The sequence below is a fragment of the Dendrobium catenatum genome, unplaced genomic scaffold, assembly GCF_001605985.2.
Source record: "Dendrobium catenatum unplaced genomic scaffold, ASM160598v2 fragScaff_scaffold_743, whole genome shotgun sequence".
Classification (NCBI taxonomy): Eukaryota; Viridiplantae; Streptophyta; class Magnoliopsida; order Asparagales; family Orchidaceae; genus Dendrobium; species Dendrobium catenatum.
The window spans coordinates 5,174,785-5,189,676 of record NW_021319205.1 but is presented as its reverse complement, the minus strand read 5'-3'; the positions used below and the strand labels follow the sequence as shown (position 1 = coordinate 5,189,676).

The window sequence follows — 14,892 nt, the reverse complement described above, 5'->3', positions numbered from 1 at the left end:
AAAAAAAAAAAAAAAAAACTCTTGTAATTGTAATGGCTCTGCAGAACATTTTCAAGGAGAAGTTGGAAGAAAAGAAAGAGCTTTTCAAGGCAATTACACTGGGAAACAAAGATCTGTTCCAGCTTACTGCTCTTCCTCAGGTAGTCAAATAAAAAAAATAATAAATCAGGATTAATGATTTACATAATGGCGATTTTTAATTATTTTTTACAGCAATTTTTTATATAATATTTTTTAAAATTAATAATTTTTTACTAAAATCTGTTATAAAATGTATAAAAAAAAAAGTTATCCCAAACCAAATCTAAAAAAGAAAAAAAAAAAACATTATTGTTTTGTTGGACCACTTCATTTTTAGGCATAAAAACAAATCCGGGATTTATATACATGACATTCAAAATATCAAGGTCTATATAATTAATATCTATTTTTTTTTTTTATTTTCTATACACATATAGCATCCAAAATATCAAAATAATATCAAAAATAACACAACTCACTAAAATGTCTAGCCTCGTCATCACGCCTACGAGTCCGGTCAACCTATTGACATTCACGCGTGTTCTTCAACCTGCAAACATGTGAATGCTCCAACAATCTCCCCTCTTCATGGAAAAATTATTACGTGCGATGTCCGGATGAGTCTGGAGGTCAATCCGAACGTGCCACATCACCCAATGCATTGACGTTCCGTGTTCGGTCGCCACACATAATAATCTCTCATCTTCATGACATCAGTGTGTTCTCCCCTCTTTTGCTCATGGAACTCGCAAGCAAATGCACCTGTGGAGAAGCCCTCCAACAAGTCCAACACGCTTGCGATGACGAAGATAAGAAAGTCACAAATGAGCTCGTTAGAAGAACACATCGACAAACCTAGCAACAATCAAGCGAACGAACGTAACATGAGTGCTAAAGATATGTAAATAATGAAATTTAGACGTTAAATGTATAAATCTTAATGTTTTGAGTGCTATGGAAGTCAATCTCCTAATTAAAAATAATAATTATTATCATTATGCATAGATTATTTTGGGGAGAAACATAATATTAGTCATAATTCAGCTCCTTCTTCTACATTTCTCTTGTTATGTTTTATTAATTATGATTTTTTTTTGCAGGATGTATTGATTATTTGGGGCGAACAGGAAAGATTATTTCCATTGAAAAAGGCATATGAGCTTAAGAAGTAAGTTAATTGATGAATTTTATGTCTAATTTGTTTCTAATTAATCTTATTATCATTGATTTGCTGTGAGAGAAAAATATTTATGTTAAATTTTCTTTTTCTAAATGGTTAAATTTATTTTAAAATAAGTATAATAAAAATTATTAAAAATCTTATTTGGATATAATCTTATTATTATTATTTTTTTGTTCCAGCTGATTTGTTTTCTTTTGAATGAACTATATATATATTTTTCCATTTATTATTAAAAATTCCGTTGCCGACGTTTCTCTGATGGTGACGGCAACCATATTTCTCTTATTCATTATTCTTTTAATTTTTGAATGATGGGCAGTTGAGCATTAATAATATATTGTACTAAAAATAAGAAAATGATTGAAATCATTAAAAGGCTTTGGTTCCAAACATTTAAGACCTTGATGTATTTCAACATACATTTTTATTTTATGAGATTATTTAGTTGAATGTAAAATAAATCAAGTAAATTTATGTCTAGGGCATAGACATAGGGTCTCTTTGAGATAATTTTTTTTTTTAATGTTTTGTTTTTCAAACTGCGATCATAGTTCTTGATATGTCATCAAACAATTAACTTGATTATGAATGAATCTCAATATAAATATGAATCATAAACTTTCAAAATTAAATTCGTGACCGTTTAAACTTCAATTTCAGCAAACTTATAGTCAAACTAAATCTCTCAAAGAGACGAACTCAACGACACCAAAATCGGTCCAATATGAACCCACCCAAATGGATCCAAATCGAGGCCCGAAGGTTATTTGGAAGCTTCAAAACATGAAATGGATGACCAAATGGTATCAAAATGTGACATGTTTATAGTCGAATCGAGTGGCTCGACGAGGCGAATCCAACGAGCCCAAGATCGCCAAATCCATACATCATTTAGACACTCAAATTTTTTATAAGTGGTCCATGATCAAGGGAGTTGATATCGGCCGTCCATTGAAATAATCCCGACATGCTTTTAATCTTCTCCATATTTATTAGCTATGACACTCCCAAAAAAATATAAATATACCCCCCATTTTTCATATAAAAGGGGGAAGAAAGGGAATGAATAAGGGAAGAGCTCTCAAGCTTGAAGACTCATGGAGCTCCATTTCGGCACCACCGCTGCTGAATATACGCCACTAGGCCCCTACTGATGAACCTCTATCCAACAATGACCTTCGAACCTCCATATGAACTTAAGAAATGCCCACCGACTAAGGTCCTTTTGATCATTGTCGCCGACGACTACTGCTTTTCCAACCACCATCGCCAGACTATCCGACTATGGTCATTGCGACCATTATTGCCCAACTGCGATCCTTCCGATTACCGTCGCCCAACTACAATCATTCTGACCATCTTTGTCTACTGACTACAGACCATCTAACCATTATCATCTGTTAACTATGGTCCCTTCGACCACAGCCACCCGCCAACTATGAGCCACTCCAACCAACATCTCCAGCCAACTATGATCCCTATGACCATAGTCACGCACCGACTACGATTCCTCTGACCACCCTCTCCTACCAACTATGATCCCTCCGATTGCCATTGTCGGCCAACTATATTCTCTCCAACCCATCGACTATAATTCCTCCAACTACCATCGCTCGTCGACTAAGGTTTCTCCGATTGTTGCCTTCCAATTATGATCCTACTGACCAAAAAGACATGTCAACACTCTTTTATGAACAATTATCATATAATGAGCTTTATACAATGTGCATTTTTTACATTGAGCCAGCACCATCCTCAGAGGATAGGTATTATTTGTAATCAACCAACAAATACTAGCAGATTCTTATTTGTTTGTATGCTGGATCTTCATACAAAATTAGGACGCTAAACTTATAGTTCTCTAATGGTGCAAATATTCCAGCACGCAACAGTTCTGCTTCAATATTGTTTTCCAGTCACTTTCAATGAATTTTTGTGCTAAAAAGCTAATCTTTACTGTAGCTTCAAAGCAATTACTTTCTTTTTATTAATTTTATAATTATTATTATAAAAAAATTGCAACAATCCCAAATGAATCTCTAAAAAGAGCTACAGCCGTCCTAAACAGTAGAGATTATTACTCGCAGAGTCCAAGCGTAACTTTTTGTCTAAACTCTAATCACGTAAAGATATGTACATTTCTTTCTCTTATACACATCCTTTGTACCCTTCTTGTGTACAAGAGCGAAAAAAAATCTGTCTCCACACAATTGAAATAACTTTTCCCTAAATAGACCCCATACCCTAAAGGCCAAAATCCTTACTCTCTGGTGAATACGACGTGGATGGAGATCATCAATGATTGTGCATCTTAGGCACAGGAGTTCTATGCAAGGTCGAGAGCATCCAGAGTGTCTTAGGCGAGGACGACGTAGGGCGGGTCGAACGTTTGGACATTGAGGCGAGATCGAGTTTCACTTGAGGTCACGGCCACAAGTGAAACTATTCTTTGCGGTCACCGGATGCCGTCTAGAGGCGGATTAGGGCGCGCCATGTCACTTTTTAAATGTCTATCGGTGTTGTGTACGGCTGTGTGCCGGATGACGTGGCGCATCCTGATTCGCCTCCGGGGATTCGCCTCCGGGCCATCCGATGACCTCATAAAATAATTTCTCCGGCCACAAAAATGGCATTGCCGGTGAAGTATGGGCTCCAGTGGGATGGTAGAGCATGGAGGTCGCAATCACGATCTACAGGTTGCATTGCCTGCTGGGTCCACGATGTGCGTGAGCAATCTCATGTCTCTGAAGGCCGAAAGGATGTGGTGCAAGGGAAGTCGGGGCCAAACGAGACGGTCCATTAAAAGCTCTAACCACGTTGGCCACATCTATAGAGATGACCGGGATTTCATTTCATTAGGCCGGTTTTCTCGTTGCTTTCTAAATCAATTTTTTAGTAAAAGAATTTTAATTTAAAAACTTTTTTTTATGAAAATATTAATTTAGAAAATATCCCAAAAGGAAGCTTGAATCAAATTAAGACTTTATGTGAACAATTTTTTACTATTTTTTAAAGAACATTCTAACACAAAAAAATTGTAAACTTAAATTTTTTGTTAAAAAAACTACTTAAAAAAATACTATCCCAACCGAAGAGTCTAACTTTTCAGCCAGCCTGCATTTAACTTAATAAATATTTTAGGAGCAAAGCTCCATTTGGAATCATGTTGACAAATTTTAATTGGACTCATTAGCTTGTAAGATAGCTCATTTCAAATATTAATATAAAAGATAATTGAAGGAAGGATTCAAGTATAAACATATTTAAAAATTTTAAAAAATTTCTTCTCTTTTTAATATAGAGTTGTTGCGTTATGGAGTATTCACGGCGGTAGAGAAATATATAGTTTAATATCTTAACGTTGTACAAAGATCCAACACACAATCAGATAAGAGAGAGGATATAGCGTTCATAAGAGACAATGCAGTTTTTACGTGGAAACCCCTGAAAAGAGAAAAAACCACGGGGTCTAGCCCAATTTGAATGAATCCACTAGTATTTGTAGTCGATTACAAATGAGGTCCTTTCGTAGGAGAAGGCATTGGCTTGATGTCACCAATGTACATCATATAAAGTGCATTACATGGTGGGAGTAATAATCAACATAGATGTGTTTGTTTGGTCGGCACGATCATAGTCGATATGATAGAGGTCAGAAAGATCATTATCTGGTGATGAAGGTCGGAAGGACCGTAGTCGGCAGGAGACAGAGGTCCGAAAGACTGTAGTTGGCAGGAGACCGGAATCAGAAAGACCGTTGTATGTTGATGGAGGTCGAAATGATCATAGTAGGCGACAGAGGTCAGAAGGATCGTAGTCGACAGAAAATCGAGGTCAGAAAGACCATTGTCTAGTGATGGAGGTCGGAATGACCATAATAGGCGACGGAGGTCAGAAGGATCGTAGTCGGCAGGAGACCGGGGTCAGAAAGACCGTAGTAAAAGGTCGGTACTTCAAGAGAACTCTCGACGTTAAGTGGTGGCCCGGCAGAAGTCCGGGCCTCAAGTGATGGTCCGACGGAGCAACGAAGTCAGGCGGTGGTCCGGCGGATGTGAGGGCCTCAAGTGGTGGTCCGACAGAGTAACGGTGTCAGGCGTTGGTCCAGCGGAGGTGACGGCCTCAAGTGGTGGTCCGGCGGAGCAATGGCGTCAGGCGGTGGTCCGACGGAGGTGGGGGCCTCAAGTGGTGGTATGGCGGAGCAACGGCGTCGGGCGATGGTTCAAACATATATATATATATATATATATATCACACACACACATAAACTAATCCTTATAATTTTATATTTGCTTAAATAACACGCTGACTTTTAAAACACATAATACAATCACTAACATTAATTTATTTAAAATATAAAATATTTTTAAATTATCTTTTAATATGGTTTAAACAATATGATTTTATATAGGTAAATATTAAGATTATTCTCAGACGTATATGTAAATCCCTAATATCTGTGTTGCACTTATTACAAAACAAATTTATAAGGCAGAGACATATTCATCCTCAACAAAAAATTTGGTTTGTACAATAATACCATCAAGCTTTCAAAATGTCAAACACCTCATCAAATTGTTCTTTGGTTCTATTACAATTTTTTAAGGCTATCTTCAGCCTAACGCTAAACCATCGTTTACCGTTTCGGAGCTGCTCCATCCGAACGTCAAAATCTGTGTCGTTTACCGTTCGAAGCTGCTCCATCCAAACGTCAAAATCTATGCCATTCTCACGATGTGAACAATGCGATTGGCATCGCACTGTCACAATCACCAATTTTTCAGTTGGAGAAAGAATATATCAGGAATATTCTTTGTTTGTGTTATGAAATAAAACTCGGTTGGAGATGAGTTTTTTTTCCCCTATGATGGAAAACAATCAATTCGGTTGGAGATGAGCTACTGCATTTTAGAGTGAAAAAAAAAAAATTGTTCGTTCGGAGATGCCCTAAGACACCATCAAACAAATACGAGACTTTCAAGAAGGTGATATTTTTCGTATCTACAATTTCTATCATATATTATTTATCTTCATCAAAAAGATTTGTCCATTCAAAAAGTAGCATATTGACATGAAAAATGAGATGAATTACACTAATTTTGTCTCTCTCTACTCTACAATTTTGTAAATTTTATGTATTAGAATGTACAATCAAACTAGCAAATAACAAAGCAAGCTTGCAGGAAACTGGGAGAGAATGCAAAATTGGAAGTCCTGAAGAATACAGGCCATGTGCCTCAGCTGGAAGATCCAAATCAGTTCAATAAAGTCCTTCTTAGCTTCTTGTTAGGCAACACTGAATGATAATATATGTTGATCTTTGCCTCTTTGGAGATTGGGCGATATATAAAGAGTGCACTACTCAATAGTTTGCACTATCAGCCATTTCTATATATATATATTCAATTGTAATAAGGCATATAACAAGGCTTTTCATTTGGATTTATTATTTTATTTTGCATTTTTAATACTTTTGTCCTATACTGAAGACCTAAGACAGTAGAGTAGTATCATGTGTGAAAGAAAGTCAAATCCCTAAGGTTTCGTGGATGGTTCTTTTACTGTTGCCACTGTTTTCTATAGCAACTTTATAGCACAAAAAATATCTTAAAAGCAGCAAAAAACTATCATAAATAAAACCTAAAATTAAAAGATCTTTCGCTGAAGAACAGATGAAAATCAAATTACCAGTAATGTTTTTCACTGGTGGGTTCCTTCGTTTCGTCCTGCTAGGGCTTTTGCCCTAGCCGTCGCTGGAGGTAGTTCTGCTCCGGCGCCTTCGCGCTGAGGGGAGTTTTTTTGACTCTTTTCCGTCCATTTTTTAGCCTGGTTATTTTTGTTTGCTTTTTTCTTTCTCTGGTGCTATGGCGAATTATGTTAAGCGTTTAGACCCTAGCTTTCTGGATAGTAAGAATCGCTCCAAATCTTTCAAGGAGGTTTTGTTTGACTCTGATGCGTCTAAGACGTTTCCGGATATGCAAGTCACTACGATTTGAGGTTTGCCGGCTTTATGGATTTCAGAGTATGAAGTTCTTCCTCGCTAAGCCTTCTGATTTCGCTTTAGTGGGGAAATTTCCATTGCGGCATTTGGTGTTAGACTCGATTAGGAGATTTTTTTTCAACCTCAAATTATCGGGTGAATTTTTTGTTACTCTTTTGGATTAGAGCAATGTCTTGATCAAGCTTTGTAATGATCTCGACTACGGTAGGGTTTTTGCATAGATCATATTTCGTTTTTGATTGCTTTATAAAAGTGATTAAATGGACGCCATTCCTTGACCTATTGGAGGAGTCCCTGGTCTTCTATGTCTGGATTTCCTTTCCGAAGCTTCGCCCTCATCTTTTTTCTCCTCGCATACTTTTTGGTCTGGGGTCTTTATTTGGTCATCCTCTTCATACCGACAATACAACTCCTGTGGGCTCGAGGTCATCCGTTGCTCATATCCTTGTGGAAATGGACATTTCTAAAACTTATCCTGATTCAGTTTGGCTTGGCCTGAGAAATTAGGCTACATTCAGAAAGTTTTTTTATAATGTTTTCCTAGTTACTGCCCTCATTGCAAATCTGTGGGGCATAAGAAGTCTGAATGTTTTAAGTTGTTTCCTCATTTAAGGCAAGATGTTGCTTCTGTTCAGCCTCCTATGGTTTCTAAACTTGTTCCCGTTGTGAACCCTCCTTCATTGGATCTAATTGATCCCTCTATTCCTACTAATTTCCTTCCCCCTACCTCTGCTGTTTCTGCCCCTATCGTTCAGAGCTGACTCCCGTACGTGCGTCTTTGAATGTGTGTGTTCGGGTGGGGGCTTCTTCAGCCCCTAATACCTGTAGGATGGAAAATGCTGATGCTGCTAATGCTTTGAGTCCTATTGGTGTTGTTGTTGGGAGTGTTGCTGATTGTTTGGGGGTTAATGTTGTGACATTGGACTCTGATATAGCCTTTAGTGACTTTGTTCTTGTGGTGAAGGAGCATGTTCCTTTTGTTGCTTTTTCGGATCCTCCTAAGAATGTTTGTTGTAATGGAGTAAATGAAAATTTGAGTGAAAATTATTGTGGTCTAAATCTTATAGCTAGCCACTCATGTGAGGTTGTTGTAGCTGATTCAGGTGATTTGTCGGATGAGGTGGCTTTTGGGGTTGGTTTTATCTTTGGTGAGGATCTCCATGGTTTTCCTTCCTAGGCATCAGTTGTTTCTGATGGCACCATTCCTTTGGAGCTTGTAGCATGGGAGGTTGAAAGTTTGGTTGTTTATTTGACTTATGATTTACCTATTAATGCTGAGTTGAATGTGTCTCCTTTTGTGAATGTCTCGAAGGGGAATGTTGATATTACTATTTCCGTTACATCTAATGCAGATTTGAAAGCTCATATGTCCCGCCCTTTGAATAACTCTGTTCTACTTCAATCAGATTGGCTAGAGTTGAATGAGAACCTTTCCTCTTCTTCTTTGGGGGAGGATGATGATTTTGATGACTGTGATTATGATGTTAAGTATAGTTCCAGTGGTGGAGGTAAAAGACGGAATAGTAAATCTTAAGAAGAAATAGGCTTTTAAGTTTTCTTCTCGCTTTTGTTGGCGTGGGCTTTATTAACTTTTTGGCCGATGATGAGGCGCCCCCCTGCTTTTCTCCCTTTTGGCCTGGGCTTGTTGGCAACCTTGGTGGTGTGCCCTTGTGCTTGGTGGTTGTTTGTGTGGGTTGTTGATGAGTTGCTGTTATCAATGAATGGTCCGTGCCTGACCGTTGGTTGATTGCAGGGGGCTGGCACCCTGAGTCCGTTGTTGACTGTTGAATCATTTATTGCATCATTTTTTGTCTGGTTTATCTAGGTTGCTTTATTTTCCCGTCTTTTGATGTATTTTGGTGTCTACTGTTTTTGGGTCGGTGTTGTAATCCTTTCTCTGCTTGGAAAAAATTGTTTAAAAAAAAAAAAGACAGATGAAAATTCATGATATAAAGGGAGAAAACTAGAGTTAGAAAAATTTTGATTTAAAGTTTTAATTAGAAAAATTAATACGCAAATAATTAGCATATCTCAAAATAAATCTAAAAAATTTAAATTTTATCGAAATATTCTCCCCTAATATTTCCAAATTTACGACTAGGATACCAAAACATCAAAATCACCATCACTATTATCAGGATTTTTTCTCCTATCAATTTTGGGTTCGCTTTATGAATCTAGTTTGCATGAATCATATTCATTTTCATCTCCATCCAAAGTAAACAAAAATGATTAAAGCCAGGTCCAATATAAAATATGTCAAATGGTAATGTCATGCCCGTTTCCTAGAGATCAAGCGAGAGTAAAAGATAGGAGATTTTAAGTCCTGCATGACAATTTCTCACCCCAAAATCACTTCTCATCAAATAACTCTAATCAAGGCTTTGATTATGATGTCTTTTTTGCTGCATCTTAAAACAACTTTTTAATATAAAAATTAAAAATTATGTACTAAAAATCTACTTTATGAAGCAATAAAAAAGCCGTCCCAAACGAAGCCTAAGGATTCGTTTGAGATAATGTTCTTATTGTTTTCTAAAGCAATGAGATAGCTGTCACAAACGAAATCTAAAAGAATACTACTAGTAAGATCAATCAAAGGTCACGCTATGGCTACCAAGCATTCATTCAATCAGCATCCTTAATTTCTATTACATTCAACTACAGCGATGTGCACTAATATACTGATAGTGCTAATCTCCCGGGCCATTAGTGATGCAGGTCCTTGTACAAATAGATGTTTACTATCCCTATGGAGGATATTTAGATTTGTTTCACTACACATGGCTATTGACATAAAGTAGAATTTATAGCCATTCCTTCATATTTTTCATTTGCAAAATTTTAAGTAACAACTTCATCAAGGCTCACCCATAATTCCGAAAATCTATCATTCCTTCAAATGTCTTTGTTGAAACTTTGCCTATTTCTAATCTAGTTTGTACACAATATTGAAATAACTTTAAATCATGTCATGGTATCATAACCTTCCTTGAGTGTCGAGCCCAAAAGAGTTGATCTACACCTCAATTTACATAATGATCATTGATCCAAACCAAACACATGTATTAGCTCTTAATGAACACCTTGTTAATGTTTGGGATATTTGTGATCTAAATTCAGTCTTATGATAATAATGTTAGTATTTCTAGTATAGAAAAATAAGTAGACAAAATATTTCAATTTTTTTTTATATCAATAGTGATATAAAAAGAAAGTATATTGTCACTGGTTTATGATTGGAAGTACTTGCAGGAATCAAAAGATCTTGGCTAAAATTTGGGATTTCAGCAATATAAAAGCAGAAATTGAGAGAAATTTGATGGCAAAATACTAAAGAAATTTGTTAACCGGTGAACGATGGAAGAAAACAAACAAGATACAATGAAATCTTCAATTCAAGAGGAAGTCCGACTCTCGAATCTCTAGCCGGCGGCTAGAGCCCAAGCAACCTAAGAGAAAGCAAAATTCATCCAACACAAAATATAATCCTAATCCTAACTCTAACCCCCCTATTTAGAGAATATAATTATAATGATAATTACTAAACAACCTCTCCCAAAATTAATTCCCTCCTAAACCACCCCCTCCGTTTTAAATTTGCATTCAAATCATGGGCACCACAAGGGGGCCGACAACTTGCTTGGTCCGCCTGGAATATGCCAGTATCCGGTCCTGGTGCTGGGCCGACTGGACTAGTCTAACAGTTTACCGAACTTCAAAAAAAATACTTTAAATATGGACTTTTGAAGTTCTCTTCTACAGCTGGGATCCTAATTTATTACTGTACAATTATTTTTTACGGTGTAATTTGATTTTTTTTTCAATTAACAATTTTCTTCAATTGCGTGATGTTGTACTCATTTAATTGAATATAATAATGGAATTTTTGCAATTAAAAAAAATCGAATGTTTCTATATACAATAAATTGCTAAGACCAAGTATACACTAATGCACAGTTTCAACTTCAGCAATGAGAGATAAAGACCCAGCAAACAAAAACCACCTCCAAGGCTCCATCTACACCTAATAGAACCTACTCATAGTTTTACTGGCGATATTTCACCAGTTAAAACATGTAAATTAGTAACTAAGCATCTCATATGCCAGTGCATGCCAGTAAAGCCTCATGATCCAAAGAGGCAAACTGCAGATGTAATAAATAAAATACAAGCATCATCACTCGAAATTATTTTCTACGTTACCTGTTTCAATGGTAGATCCAAGATTAGCCATTCCTGATAGATCACCCAATGAGAATGATCGCAATGGAAAAGAGTACTGCTGAGGTGAAGATAAGACAACTTCAGAAGCAGTAGTGGCCACAGATTTACCAAGCCGAGGCAGAGGTGGTAGGGCATTCTGCTGCAGATCGTTCACATTTTCACCTCCATTGCTGTGTCTAGGAGAGCCGCTCAAAGCAGCTGCAATGGCCAATGTGCTTCGAGTGGGAGCAGTTAGCTTTTTGGTTATGCCACCTCCTGAACTTTTCAACGTGTTTTGTGGCCTCTCCAACATTATCTTCAATGCAAGGAGGTTCTTTCGCTTGCGAGTGCAGGAATTCTCCTCCTTGGCAAGGTCCTTCGCAGAATCACAGGAAGCCACCACATCTGACAAACTTGTGAATGACTTAGATTTACCAGTGTAGAAGTTGGAAATGCTTCGCCTGCAAAGAAAATGGTAATGGAATGATCAAACAAAAGTTAATATTTTATCGTCAAAGAAATTGATAAATTGTAGCAATAACATGGAGGTCCAGCCTTTCACACACAACCAGGGTGCAAGCTCTGTGATTCAAGGTTTTGAAGGACAACTCCATAGACAAAATTTGAGGTTCTTAACTCACTAGATTCAAGTACAAGATAGGCAAACACAATTATTGTGATATGAGAATAAAATGGATGAGAAGACGCAAGGTTGTTAGACTTTAATAACCATCAATATTATATAGTACAGTTTGAAAGGCCGAATCTAAATTCCTGGAGTTCAGTTTACCAAATTGCATAATTTCTGAATAATGGAGTTTTGGAGGCTCCTCTGCTCAAGTATCAAGCCCGCGCACAAAAAGAAAATCCTTAACAAGCCCCACTGCAAAATCCCAAGCCCATCCCCACCCACAAACAGCACCACCACAGACAGAAACGCATCTTTCAGCATCACTCATATTAAGATGCAAGTGGAGCAGTGGAGGGGGGTTGTTGCAGCATTGAAACACCGACTTAGTTTGGTGGAGGAGGCTACTTGAAGGGGACACTGCCATGAGATCTAACTTTTCGCTTTAGGATAATTTCCATCTTTCTTCTTGTCTTTTAAATTGATTACTCATTAATTAATTCTGCTGTGATGACTGAAATTTTATCAAGCTAACTACATGTTGAGTTTTTTTAAAAGCGTGAATTTGATTAGTTGCTGAATTTTATTTTCATCAATATTTTCTTGTAGAATTTCAGATTTTTGGTAATTATTACATTATCTTGTGGACTAAATAAAATGTATTTGTTTTTCATACATTACAAGTGATAATTTTTAATAAAATTATATGTTAGTGGCCTGCAACTACATGGGGGACCTCATAATGCTAGCTAAGGAGGTTCTTGTTACATTTACTTTTGGTACTTACACTTTTTGTTGTGCTTATGAATGGATTATCATAGATAGTAAAGCTCTTCCCTCTTTTGCTAGTTTTTTTGTTTTAGGAAGACATAGATAGTAGTTTCCAAACCAGCTTGTACTCTTTTCTACACTTTATCAAAGAAAGCAAATTGTAGAATCCTAAGACAAGAAAACAAAGAAAGCTAGAATAAGGTTTCTAGAAAATCCTCATAATCTCAATAATCCGATCACTTAAAAAGTTTATACATAAGTCCTATTTATAAAGAAACTAAATCTTACATTAGAAAAAACAATCCTTATGCTTAGTACAATTCAAACTAAATTAAAATGTTAAAAGCAATAAGAAAATTCAGCCAAAATTGATGATGGGCCAAGAAAGACTTGAAATTTGAAAATGGGTCAAATTCAGATTCTTTGTTGATTGGATCAACTACTTGGGTTAAACTTACGAAAAACTAAGGCCCCATGAACCAATTAGATGTACACCAAATTGACATAAAGTACATAATAATGAAGCCGCCGGCGAGTAGCACCGGGAGGAAGTTCGAACTTCCAATGGAACAGTAAAACTGTATTAAGTTTCTTTGTATATCTTCGTTTGTCTATACTCCTGTCCCAATACAACTTTTAAACTCTAGAAGCTATTACTAAATACGGCTAAACAGGGATTAAGATAACTAATTTTAAAATAACTAATATTACTAAAAGTAACTAAAAGTGCTCAGGAGTCGGTTAGCAGCAGGATATCATGGAGCAGACACCCAACGTGGCAGGCGGCAACACAGATGGCCACATCAGTTCTCCCCCGGCTCCGAGAAGCTCGACTCCGACGAGATTTCACAAACGTGTGAATTGTCTGGTGGGTGGTAGCTGTAGATGTCCGCAACGTTGAAGGTGGATGCCGTGTGAATGTCAGGAGGAAGATCAATGACATAGGCATTATCATTGACTTTGTGCAGAATCGGGAAAGGTCCGATCTTCCTTGGGCTGAGTTTAGAATAAGTTCCCTGCGGATATCTTTCACGGCGCATTCTCAGCATCACCAGTTCGCCTTCGGTGAACACCTTGTGGCGTCTGTGCTTGTTGGCGTCCTCCTTGTATTTCTCAGTAGATTGATGCAGGTTGTCCCTTACCTTTTGCAGAGTCTCCATAGCTTCACTAGCAATCTTACCTGCTGCGGATGGACGATCCTTAGGCAAAATGGCCAAGTCGACCAATTGATTTGGTGATTTAGTATAAACCACCTCAAAAGGACTATAACCCGTAGATCTATTAGGCATTGCATTGTACGCAAACTCCGCTTGGCTCAACATCTCTTCCCACCTTTTAGGATTGTCCTTGACAAGGCAACGAAGCATATTGCCTAATGTTCTGTTTACTACCTCCGTCTGCCCGTCAGTTTGCGGGTGGTAGGCGGAGCTAAGCTTCAATTCGGTGTTAAGCCTTTTCCACAACTCCCGCCAGAAATGGCTAACGAACTTGACATCACGATCGGAAGTGATGCTACGAGGCAATCCGTGTAATCTTACGATTTCTCTGAAGAAGATGTCGGCAATGCGGATGGCGTCGAACGTCTTCTTGCAAGATATGAAATGGGCCATTTTGGAGAAGCGGTCGACGACAACCATAATGGAATCTGACCCCCTTTTAGTCCGAGGTAAGCCCAAGACAAAATCAACAGTGATGTCTTCCCAAATCGAGTCAGGTATGGGCAAAGGCATATATAGTCCCGTGTTTTGAGCTGTTCCCTTGTATACTTGGCAAGTATAACATTTTTCAATGAATCGGGTGACGTCTCTCCGGAGGTGTGGCCAATAGAATCTGGCCTGAATTATCTCTAGTGTCTTATCTCGCCCCAAATGAGCGGATAAACCTCCACCATGGAGTTCCTGAATAATCTGTGGACGCCAAGAAGAGCCCGGGATGCAGAGAGCGTTCCCCTTGAACAGGAAATTCTGATGCACCGAATAATCCTGCTGTGGAAGTCCAGATACACACGATTCCCACACTCGGGAAAAATCCTTGTCATTAGCATTCAGTTCACTCAACTGCTGTAGTCCGGTTATTTCAGTTTGG

The 14,892-nt window shown here is 37.7% G+C and overlaps 2 protein-coding genes across 2 annotated transcripts in view; one reads left to right on the top strand and one right to left on the bottom strand.

The window, feature by feature from the left end:
* Positions 1 to 18: 18 nt before the first annotated feature.
* On the top strand, positions 19 to 6,762 carry LOC114580034 (carboxylesterase YbfK-like). The gene is made up of 3 exons (XM_028696466.1): positions 19 to 140; positions 1,122 to 1,189; positions 6,385 to 6,762. Exons 1-3 carry the CDS (start codon positions 33 to 35, stop codon positions 6,503 to 6,505), a joined length of 297 nt encoding a protein of 98 aa, XP_028552299.1. The 5' UTR covers positions 19 to 32; the 3' UTR covers positions 6,506 to 6,762.
* Positions 5,622 to 14,892, bottom strand: part of LOC110093296 — a 22,564-nt gene continuing 13,293 nt past the window's right edge. Inside the window, exons 2-3 of the mRNA XM_020818133.2 lie at positions 11,409 to 11,869; positions 5,622 to 5,961 (exon numbers count right to left, since the gene is read on the bottom strand). Coding sequence (XP_020673792.1) covers positions 5,744 to 5,961; positions 11,409 to 11,869 — 679 coding nt within the window. The 3' untranslated portion in view covers positions 5,622 to 5,743. The remainder of the gene's footprint in view (positions 5,962 to 11,408; positions 11,870 to 14,892) is intronic.